Consider the following 10,846-nt stretch of genomic DNA (forward strand, 5'->3'; position numbering starts at 1 on the left):
GACCCTCCCACCCCGGGTCCCAGCCTCTACTTACCCGGCCAGCCCCGGGAGGCTCGCAGAGCGAGCGGCGCCGGCGTCATGTGACTGCCCGGAGTTGGTGCCAGGAGCCAGAGGGGAGCCAGGAGCGGAGCCGTGTGGAGCCGGGGCCCGAGCCGGAGCGCAGAGCGAGCGCCCGCTGAGCCGAACCGCGCCGCGCCCGCCGCACGCGCGTCCGTCCCCTTGTCAGTACCCGGCGCCTGCCTCCGCCCGGACCGGAGCGCTGACATTACCGCACTCTCAGGGTTCGGGGCAGCCCGAGTCCGGGCCTTTATTTCTCGTCGGCCGCGCTCACTACTGCGCCTCGCAAAGTAAGTCCCCTCTCTCTCACCGCTCTTGCTCGCCCGGACTCCCGCCTGCCCCCTTTCCAGCTTGTCTGGTTTCATTTTTTTCCCATGGAGGGGGGCGCCGAGAGTGGGTTGGGGGTGCAGCGCGGGGGGGCGCCTGTGGGCTTGGGAAAGTGCAGCGGCTCCTCTAGGCCGGGGGTGGGGGCAGAGAGGGAGGCGAGGGGGAGGGGGCCCCTGGTGCGCGGCCGCAAGTGTCGGGTCGAGGGGACACGCCGTGTGCCCGGGGGTGCGGGGCAGCGGGCCTGGCAGCGCCCGCCGCGGCCCCGGGCAGGGCGCGGGCGGGGGCTCACCTGTGTGGTCCCCGGCCTCCGCCCGCCCGCTCGCTCGCTCTTCCCTCCAAAGCCCCAGAAATCTCAGTGCTCTCCGCGTGTGGCAACGTTGTTTGGAGAAAGGTAGCGCTGAGGCCGAGCGTTCCTGCTCCTCCCCCTCCTCGGCCCCCCTCGCCGGGGCTCCTGCGTCCTTCCCCTCCCCGCCCCCCAGCCCGCGCCCCCCGCCGCCCCCTCTCGGAACCCGGTGCGCGGCCGCTTTGCCCGGCAGAAAGCAAACTTGGAGCAACCTCCTGGACTCTCTGGGAGTAAACTTGGGGCCACTGGGATGGGAGGCAGCATCCCACTCGGTCCTGGAGCCCGGGAGCTGCCAGGGCGTCTGGATCTTTGGGGGCAGGAGAAAAAGAGCTGACCGGGTTTGGAGAGTCCTCCTGCGGGCACGGAGGGAACCTGCCACAGTGCTTGGAGCAAGGATTGCAGCGTGGCTGGAGGCGAAGAGCGTCTTAGGCTACTGCCTCCAGCCCAGTCTGGTGGTACCGAGGAACTGATCCCTGGACCAGGACTCGTAGGACCTACCTAACATCAGAATGACTTCTTAGAGATGGCAGATAAGACCTGGAATTGTCACATCCATTTTGGGGGCAGATTACTGGGAGAGACAGTTTTCTGCTTTAAATTTTATAGCAGTATACAGTAATACTCGATAAAGTATGTGAATGGGACTTGTTTTTAATAAGTAAAGTTAAAACGGAAATTGGAAATTGTTCACCTTCTTGTATTTCACTAAAATAAACATCTTAGCGCTGAACCACTGGATTTTTTACTAACTCAGAATTTAGTTTTCCATTAATATCACCCAAGACACTTTTTTGATTATATTCTCAAAAAAGTCAGATGTATGGGGGAAAGTATGAAGTGGATTTCTGATTAAATTTAGATTTAGTATCTGTGATTATTAAGCAAAATCAAGTGGAGAATAGGCTAGTTATTCGTTATAGGTTTTTCCACACTGTAATTTTGTGCTGTCCTTTTTATGAGCACTTTATGTATGGATTTGAGGAGCATTTTTATGTGAGAAATTCATCTGGATGATAATCTGTCTCACCCTTGCTAGCACTAACATCTCCAAAATTTTTCAAGTGAGTAGAATTGTTTAAAGAAAGAGTCCACTAATGTTTTCTTCTTGCTTGAAACATGAAGTATGTTAGTAGTAGATACCTGAAGTAAGACGTTTGATTAATTTAAACTCCCTGGAGAAACTGATTTCTACAGTCAGTGGGGTTTGCTGCAGAACCAATAAAAGGGAAAATCCTAATGGACTATGTTGGTAGTAAGTTCAGTGAAGATACACTAAGAGGAACATTTGGCTTGCTTGAAGGAGAATGCAAGTGTCAAAATCTCAATGAGAATACAAAGAAAAGTAGCTGCTTAGACCACAAAACCTTGTCAGATATAAAACAACAGCACAGCTTTGGAGAAAGCTATTGTTTTCTTCACTGCAAAGTTTCTAAATTAAAAGCCAATCTGATTGTTGCTATGAGCATAGTGATGCCTTTTTTTTTTCTTTTACGTGTAGTTATGTCCACATAGATTCTTCAATCTCTGTTAATGTAAACCTGTGCTAAACAATCCTGGCTAACAAAGTAAAGAGAAATAATGGGAAAGGGACTGTGAATGGACTTAACTACCTAAAGGAAAAACATTTTAGGATATTTGTAAAAATTGGTACTCTACAGATTGTGTAATAATTTTGGATTAAATGAAATGTCAACAACAGAACCACCTTCTCAAAAGGTGAAATTCTGTAGACGTGTTGTGTGTATGTAAAACAGATGAGTAGCTCAGTGCAAAAATGACTATAACTGCATTTCCAAAAGACAGTGAAATTTTTTGGGTTACTGTAGATGGCCCACAATCTGTGTCTTGGAATTTAGTTCTGTGACTAAAGGAGGCTTAAAAATTGGTCCAATTTTAGTTATGTGGAGTAACCCAATTGTAATCTGAATTCTTAGCAACAGTGCTCTATCTTCATTTTCTTCCTCAGGCACTAGGGTAAAGGATATCGATACCCTAACTCAGAATTTGATTAGAGTTAAGGACTAGCCATTGGGATGCAGCGGAGAGAAACAAAAGGAATCAGGAGGGAGGCTGGTGTTCATTAGGAAGGTCTCTGCTGCTTGACTATGATAAAATCACATTTCACTTATGATGTTTACTGTATGTGGCAGTTCCTATTTGTAAATAGGGCAGGTCCCCCATATAAAGCTGGTGTTATTATTCACACCCATAGAACAAACACCTCCACCCCCCTGTTGTTGTCTTAAAAAACTCCAGCTGCTCATGAATATAGGGTCAGGGAGGGCTGGCTAAATGTTTCTCTGTGCTTTCTCTCCAGCACAGCCAGCAGAGCTGTTTCCTGTTCTTTGTTTCAAGGCTGGGGTTTGCGTCATACATTCCAAGTGGCATATGTGTGCTCTTTCCTGTTTCAGGCTGTTTTCTGGTAGATCAGTAGCCCAGACCAGGCCCTGGTCCCTGCCCCTAAACTCTGTATCCCCACCCAGGGAGTTATCGTGTCTCTACACACTTGCTATTGCTCAAGATGCCTGTGTTATGTCATAATGAGAAGTCAGTTAACCTTTTTACGTGCATCCTTTGCTCCACTGTGTTTATATGGGTGAATAATACTTTTACCTTTTTAAACTTTTTCATTGCCATATTGTGATTTTTGAGACATTTCAGTGCATATTGGCAAAGAAATAGAAAGCAGGAGTTCTTTTTGTTTGTTTGAAATTCTAGTGTTGAAGTGGGTAGGGTGTTTAAGATAGGCATTTTGCCCTGAAGCTGTCAATTTTGGATCAGGATTAACACCTTACAGGTTAGGAGACCGCCTCACCTGAAAGATGTGGCCCACCCTTATGCAGGTTTAACACTTAATGCTCAGGACTGTTTCAGTGCTCGGAGAATTTAAGCAGACTTGGTAGCCTGTGCTGAGTTGAAAGTCTTGCTTATGTTTTGAAGGAAAAATCTTTAGAGAAATAATTGAAGCAAAGCATAAGACATATTTTCTTAGAGTGGACATGCACCACACGTCAAGATTTCAGGATTATTTTTTTTTTTGTAAGGACAAAGATTTCACTGTATAGTATTATAGATCTGCATTTCAAACCTTCTTAAGAATAAAAATCTCAAAGGAGAACCTGCAGTAAACAGGTTCCAATTCATTTAGTGATAGTTTAGAAAATTTTAATCTTATATTTTTAAAACAAAAAAACTTTTTGTTTCCTGATGACAGATATTTCATAATCCCATTTCTTTAAATTAAATACTGTCACTTGTAAGTTAATAAGTTTACAGGTTAACTACCTCAAACCTACCTTAATAATTTTTTCCTCTTGGTTCTTGAGAAACTAAGCTTTAAGGAAATATGGTGGATCCCCTGTAAGTTGACCACCCTAGGGACTGTAACAAATTGGTTAATGTATGGAGGTGGTCAACATAAGGAACTAGGCTTACAGTTCTGATACATACATGTGGTGCATGTTTGGTCTACGAAAATTAGGTCAACTTAGGGAGGTGGTCAACTATGGAGGTTCTGCTGTAATTGGTTGAAAAGAAAACTTTTGGCAAGTTTATTTTTTAAACTTATTTGAGCATTTTTAAAAAAATCTAAAGTAATTATCTACAGTGTCTCTAATGGAATTAATTTGGAGAGTTGCTGAAGCAGCAAATCAGGCCTTATACTCCTAAAAATTGATAATAATACTTTGGCTTTAAATGGCACATCCTACCACATTCTTTCTTTATGTATAAAAGGAAAGTATAAAATATTGATATGAAGGATCAAATAGTTGGCTACTGATTACTTTCCTTGAGAAAAGATAGGTGTTTTGGAAGGTCTCAATAAGATTTGTCCTTTCCCTTCTGGGAAGAGCAACTTGAAATATTAAGCTGACTTGTAAGACAACTGAAGCAGGTTTTTTTGTTTTAGTTCCAATGTTGTTAACAATCCAACCAGACTTGGTAAACAGAGTCTTTATTCGGCTTTCCCCAAATTCTTTCCTCCCCTTTTTGTAGGGGGAGGGGGTGGTAATAGAGATGATTAGAGTCTAATATATTCTTACTCTATCAGGAAAAAAAAATTCTGCAAGATTTTACATGCTAAGGTAAATAGTTGAGGGAAATGATACTGTCTGATAGTTTCTGTAATTACCAAAAATGAGAATAATGGTTTCACCTCTTGACAATATAAATTATGATTCCTAATTGCACTGGATCTCATGCTCCTTTGTGGTACTTGCCTTAATATTTCCAGACCAACATTTTTGCTATAAAATGACAGCTTTCTTAGGCAATATTTCTTACTCTCTGTTTTTACATGCAGTTGTGTTTAAAGAAAAAAAAATTAAGCTACTTCATCCTTTAAATACTGGAATTACATTATTTTCTGGAAATTGGATTTCTTTCTCAAGTGTTTCATTTATCATTGGTTCTGGCTTAAAAAAAAAAATCCCTAGAGTCTTAAAACAATTGTTATCTGGTTTGCTAATATGTGATATTCTTGGAGTGAGTTGCAAGAGGATTATGATGGTCGTTAGCATTCTCATTTTCAAGCCTGACCTGTCCCTTTCTGAGACCTCGTTTCTCATCTTAAGCTGTCATGCCAGAGCTGGAGACAGGAAACCAGACGGCAGTCTGCCCTGATAAGGGAGAGTATTGTCTAAAGGGGGTAGCCTTGCTTCCACCCCCTCCACCCCCCCGCCCCTAACTCAACTCTCCTTCCTTGAAATTTAGTAGTAATAAAAGAGGCACAATGCTATAGGCACAGTTTCTGAGCCAACCTAGGACTAATTTCTCCCAAAGCAAAAAAAAAAAAAATCTTTCCACTGGTCCTGTATTGATTCTGGAATGTGACCACATTCAATGGAACATTTAAAAAATTATCTGTATGTTTTGTATCCCTTGGTCAGAGGGTTTGTAGTAAAGTTCTTTCTTGAACAAAACAGGTTCCTAGAGGTTTTTGAAACTCACTCCATTGTGTTGGCTGGCTGAATTCATTATCATTTCTCCATCTAATTATTAATGGGGGCTGGGACTAGGATGGAGCCAGTTAAGGGGCCCTGTGGCCCATGTATTTAGTTTAACCCCTGGGTCTGCCTCTTAAGCTCATTTTGGATAGGGTGTCCCCTGAGGCAGCACCCTTGGAGGAAGGAGGACCTGGAAATGCCCAGCTTAGTCTGACAATCTCTGGGAGGCTTGGGGATCCCGCCAGGATAGCCCAGAGCTAGTCTCAGCCCAGATCAGTGGAGTTTGGCCAAATCTAGACATAAGAGATCAAGTGGATATTGAGGTCAATGCATTCTACCCTGGAGAGCGACGTCTGAATGAGTGTGGGCTTTTTCTCTTTTGCTCTATATACTGTTCTTTCTCCTGTTACAGTTCTGAGTCTAATCACTGAAATCCACTCCATTATCTTTCTGCACTTTAAACCCTGGAACCTTGCAAAGCTTTGCACTCCAAAACTACTTTCATTTGTATGATCAAGTTTCTGTTCCACTTAGTTCTCCAAATGAGGGAGTTTTTCTCTCCCAAGCTCCCCAAAGTTGTCGCATTTGTTTTGCATTTTTGAAGATGGTGTTTCATGCTGTCTTTCCTGGACAGATTTTCCATGTAGGACACCTGATGTACAATCATTCCAGGGCCCTTCCTTGCCCTTAATTTATCCCAGCATGTGAGAAGTGTAGTTTGACATCCATTCATTTATTCATCTTGCAAGTATTTATTGAGTACCTACTTATTAGAGCTAATCTCAAATTATGTACAATCATTACTCTGAGTTATGCCACAGGTTGGAGTGGATCTACAGTGATCTAACCTGAAAAGGTGTTTTGAAATCTAAATTGCCTGCTGGAACCTCCCAGTGGCCCTCCTGCTTCACGTGGACTGGTGGCGGCACAGCACACCCACACCCTCCCAGCTAGAGGAGTGACCCCAGCACCTGGCCCCAGAGCACAGGCTCTGAAGCAGAACAAAAAGAGCACTGCAGACACATTTCTGTTCTTGGCTGGAGGTCCAACCAGCTCTGTGAAATTGGGCGAGTCGTTTCACCTCTGTTCATCCATTTCCTCATTTCTAAAATGGGGATGAGGACCTGACCCTTCTACCTTTATACAGTTATTTATGAGGATTTCCGTATTTACTTGGAGAAAGCTGCCAATTTTTCTCAGTTTTATGGACAATTCTAGGTGCATTGGCAGGGAGGAATAATAACCTAATTCAGGGTCTTCTGAATATATCTTTTGATCTTGCATCCATTCTAGCATGCCAAGACAGGGTGGGCAGCAGGGACCAGTTGGGAGGAGTGGAAATTGTCACTCCTAAGTATGCCTAGACTCTTCCCAGGTTCTATCTTCCCCAGGGACCAACTCAGAAATCTCTATCCCACTCCTAACTGTTGGTGGTGTGATGTTTCCCTCTGCCCGTGGGGTGGGAAGTGCCAAGGACACAAACCTTGAAATCAGACTACCCTGGGTTCAAATCCTGGTTCTATAACTTAGCAGGTATGTCACCTGGGCAGGTTACTTTACCTCTCTGTTTTAGTGTTCTTATCAGTAAAATGGGAAGGTGGTACCAACTTCAGAGGCCTTAAATGACATAGTCCATGCAAAGAACAGCACCAGTGACTTCACTTAGCCCCTTGCTTTCCTCAGTCAGGGCAATTGTCCTTTTTTAAAAAACTAGTGTTTTCCCCCACACACACAACCTCCCCCTTCACTAGCCTCTCCCCCATCCTCATCTCTCGCTATCTTTCTCTATTTTAGTTTTTCAAACAGAGTAGAGGCCTTGACACTGGATTAGTTTAGAAGACCTCGCTGGGTGGATAATAATAAATACTTTGAGGATGATACTGATGAGGTCTCTGGAGTACCCATGATAGGCAAGGCTAAGGTTAAGGGCGATGACTTTTCTAAGGAAGTTTGGTTTACTAGGTTTCCTTTAGGGTTAGGCCCTCCTTCACCCCTGTTACTTAGGTAAGGGAACCAAGTGCATTCAGAGGGAAGGAGAAATGATTGTAAAACTCCTACTGTGGCCTAAGTGCTCTTATACTTGATGTAAAAAATTTATTCATTGACAAGTCTGATTTTCCTGCGGAGTGGAAGGGGCTCTAAGAAAGGGCAGGCACACCTCTCCTTCAGGGTGCTGCCCATACTGGTGGAGGTACAAGACTGGACGTGCCATTGGGGAAGCTAAAGGCCCAGCATATCTAGGTAAGGAAAGGCAGCTTCTACTGAGGAGTGATCAGCTGGCTGCTCAGAGAAGGGAGGGCCTGGAGCTGGTCTTTGAAGAATTAGGAGGATTTAGATAAGCCGGAAAGGGGGGGGGGGCATTCCAAGCTGGTTGCCCAGCACTGGGGCCAAAAATGCACAAAGGCCTGGAGTGGGGTGGGGAGGAGGAGACAGGGCAGCCAGCTGAAGGGCACTTGTTGGAGCAAGGGCAGCTGGTTGGAGAGGGAAGGGATGCCCAACAAGGGTGCCTGGGGGATCCGTTGGGAGGAAGGCTTGTGAGCCTGGGAGGGACAGTGAAGAGGGCAAATGGTAGGGGATTGGGACTGACCAGACAGGAGGGGACTTGGAGGTGGAGAGACCAGTGGAGGGAAAAGCTCCAGCAACACAAGTGTGAGGCCCCAAGGGCCTGGCCCAGGTGGCTACCAGGAGTACTGATGGAAAGCAGAGATGAGGAAGGCTTTGAAGATGACCTCTAGGTTCCTAGGGTGAATGACCAGAAAATAAGGCAAATGGAAACTTGTGAAGGGACAGCCAGTTTAGAGGCAGGAGCAAGGAGGAGGAGGCTTAGAGTTTAGGCCATGTCGATAGCAGTGGTTCAAAATGCTTTTCTGTTTCTTTTTTGTTTACTTTTGAAGGGAGACCAGTCTTCATTGGCTCCTGGTTTTGTATCCAAAGGTTCAGTGGCTCTGGGGTGAACTTTCATGGAGGCTCCTCAGCAGCAGAGTCCTGACGACTCTTTCTGGTTATTTTTAAGGTTCCAGGAGTCCCTGTGCTGGCTACAATTTCCAGGAACTGGCTGCTACCCAGAGCCAGTTGGCCCCTCCCAGGCTCCCTCTCCCTACAGGGTGGGGCCCCAAGGGTGGAGGCCCCTTAGGGTGGAGTCGGGTGGGTCTCCAGCGATAGGGAGGGCACCAGGCAGAGGCAGATGAGAGGCGGTGTGGCCTCACACAGCCCTCTGGATTTGATTATATAACGCTTTACAGAAGAGAATTGTGAGGGCTTAGGGGAGGCCTGGTGAAAGAGGTACACAGCAGGATTAGACATTATGGGAATTTTTCAATTTATCTTGGGTTGCTTGCCCTAAAAACTAAAACACAAAATTGTCAGAGAGCATAAAGAAGGAAAACAAAGTATAACTCTAGTAGGGAAAATGATTTCATTTTCACTAAAATTTCTTTGAGAAGGTCATGGAATGCCACTGGCCAGGTGGCCATGAACTTGGGAGCTGACCTAAGGAGTCTTAAGTGTGGGTTTTGCCACCCCCTCATCCCTACCGCGTTGGGCCTCAGTCTGGAAATGTGTAGGGATTTTGCTGGGTTGTTACCTTTGCACCTGTCCTTATTTACATGCAAAATCAATTGCTTCACTTGGTCTTTCCGAAGTACAGGGTGTGGGCAGAATCTTATCTGAAGCCATGTCCTGTTTGGACAAGTTGGACTCGCCTTGGCAACTCTCCATAGGGTGGAGCAGATGGGTGGAGGCAGGAAAGTAAAATTGGGTGGCTTGTTAGCTGAGAGAGGAGAGAGGGCGGATTGTTTGCTCACTGGATCATTATATTTCATCTGAAACGAAATAATTAACTTCTTTCCCATTTACAATACACGTTCATGCAAAATAACTCATGAGGGGTAAAGATTTAGAAATATTCCGTGGAGTTTTTTTCCTACTCCTCTTGAACCAACGATAGAAGACAGAGGCAGGTGACCATCCTGGAGGGGTATGAACAGGACGCGTTTCCAGGTAGGTGCCAGTACTTAGCTTTTCTTAAAGGAGCCTCCAGCTTAAAAATGCCTACTGACATCTGTTGCCTGTCCCTGTGTTTCTGACCACGGCAACTGCCATTAAATATTACTTGAGCCATCCCAGAAGCTCTAAAGAGTTTGGGTAAAGATATGAAGAAAAAGTTTCTCTGGAAAGGAACTTTAGCTACAGGAATGTTGCTTGCCTGACTAGCCTTCTCTGGCCAAGAACTACAAACATATACACCCTCACTCCCCCCCTCCTTTTTCCTTGAAGTTCCTTTGGGGAGTAAAGGGTCGGGGGATGTGACATGTTTCCTCTTTGAAAAAAACCAAACACTTGGAGGAGATACAGGGGCATTTACTACTGATGGCAGTGCTGGTTGATTCTGTGCTGTTTCCCACAAACCCTGCACCTTGCTGAGGTCAGCCAGGGGGCCAGGGTTTGCTTGGAGGGAGGCAAGCCAGCCATTTGGAGCCTTAGGTTCAGACCAGGGCTGGGAAGGTACTGTGGGGACCCTTTGAGTATCTAGGGAAATAGGATAAAGGAGGGTTAAAGGGGGGTGAGAAGTGAGAATGTCAGAGGCGGGTCTTGCTGGCTCCCTCAGAAACAGGGAAGAAGCTTTGCAGTGGCAGACACCCATTCTCTCCTCCCTCCTCCCTTCTGTCCTGTGCTGCTGAGGAAGGGGCAGGCCGTCTTCTAGAAAGTGGTTTCTGTAATAGAACACTCTGGCTTCAAGGCAAGCTACTTTCAGAAGAGGTTTAGTAGCTCCCACCCCCCCTTTTGTGGATTTCTAAGCACCGTGGCTAGTGGACCCTCATAAAGCCATTATTGGGGGGCCTAGGACACCACTGAACATGCGCCCCAGGCAGGGCTGGCTGTATTACTTCTGAAACTTCACGTAAATGAATCTCTGTGATTCTTAATACATAATCACACAGTTTTGCATTTTAACAAATTATTTGACCCTATTTTGACATTTGAAAAGTCAGAAATACAGCTGCAATGAGTGTGAAGGGAAATCTGTTTCTTCCTTTTTGAGAACAATTCCTTTCTGAGAAACATAGGGAAGTGGCATGCGCCCTAATTAGGGGAGATTATTTTGGCAAGGGAAATGTTCCTATATATTTTTGCTTTTGACCACCTCTGTAATTTAGAAGGTTAAAAAAAAAAA

The 10,846-nt window shown here is 45.4% G+C and overlaps 1 protein-coding gene across 2 annotated transcripts in view; it reads left to right on the forward strand.

Moving 5' to 3' along the window:
• Nucleotides 1-46: 46 nt before the first annotated feature.
• The window catches only part of KLF3 (Kruppel like factor 3), a 36,162-nt gene continuing 25,362 nt past the window's right edge, over nt 47-10,846 (forward strand). The window contains exon 1 of one of the 2 annotated variants that reach the window (XM_003801627.2): nt 47-347. Coding sequence is in view for 1 of the 2 variants with exons in the window: in XM_012812648.2 (XP_012668102.1) it covers nt 9,652-9,672 (21 nt within the window). In the remaining variant the exon portion in view is untranslated. Of the gene's footprint in view, nt 348-8,104; nt 9,673-10,846 lie in introns of those variants that run through there. The other variant, XM_012812648.2, reaches the window with a different exon arrangement.

The sequence above is a fragment of the Otolemur garnettii genome, unplaced genomic scaffold, assembly GCF_000181295.1.
Source record: "Otolemur garnettii isolate 467f Iridium unplaced genomic scaffold, OtoGar3 scaffold00214, whole genome shotgun sequence".
Classification (NCBI taxonomy): domain Eukaryota; kingdom Metazoa; phylum Chordata; class Mammalia; order Primates; family Galagidae; genus Otolemur; species Otolemur garnettii.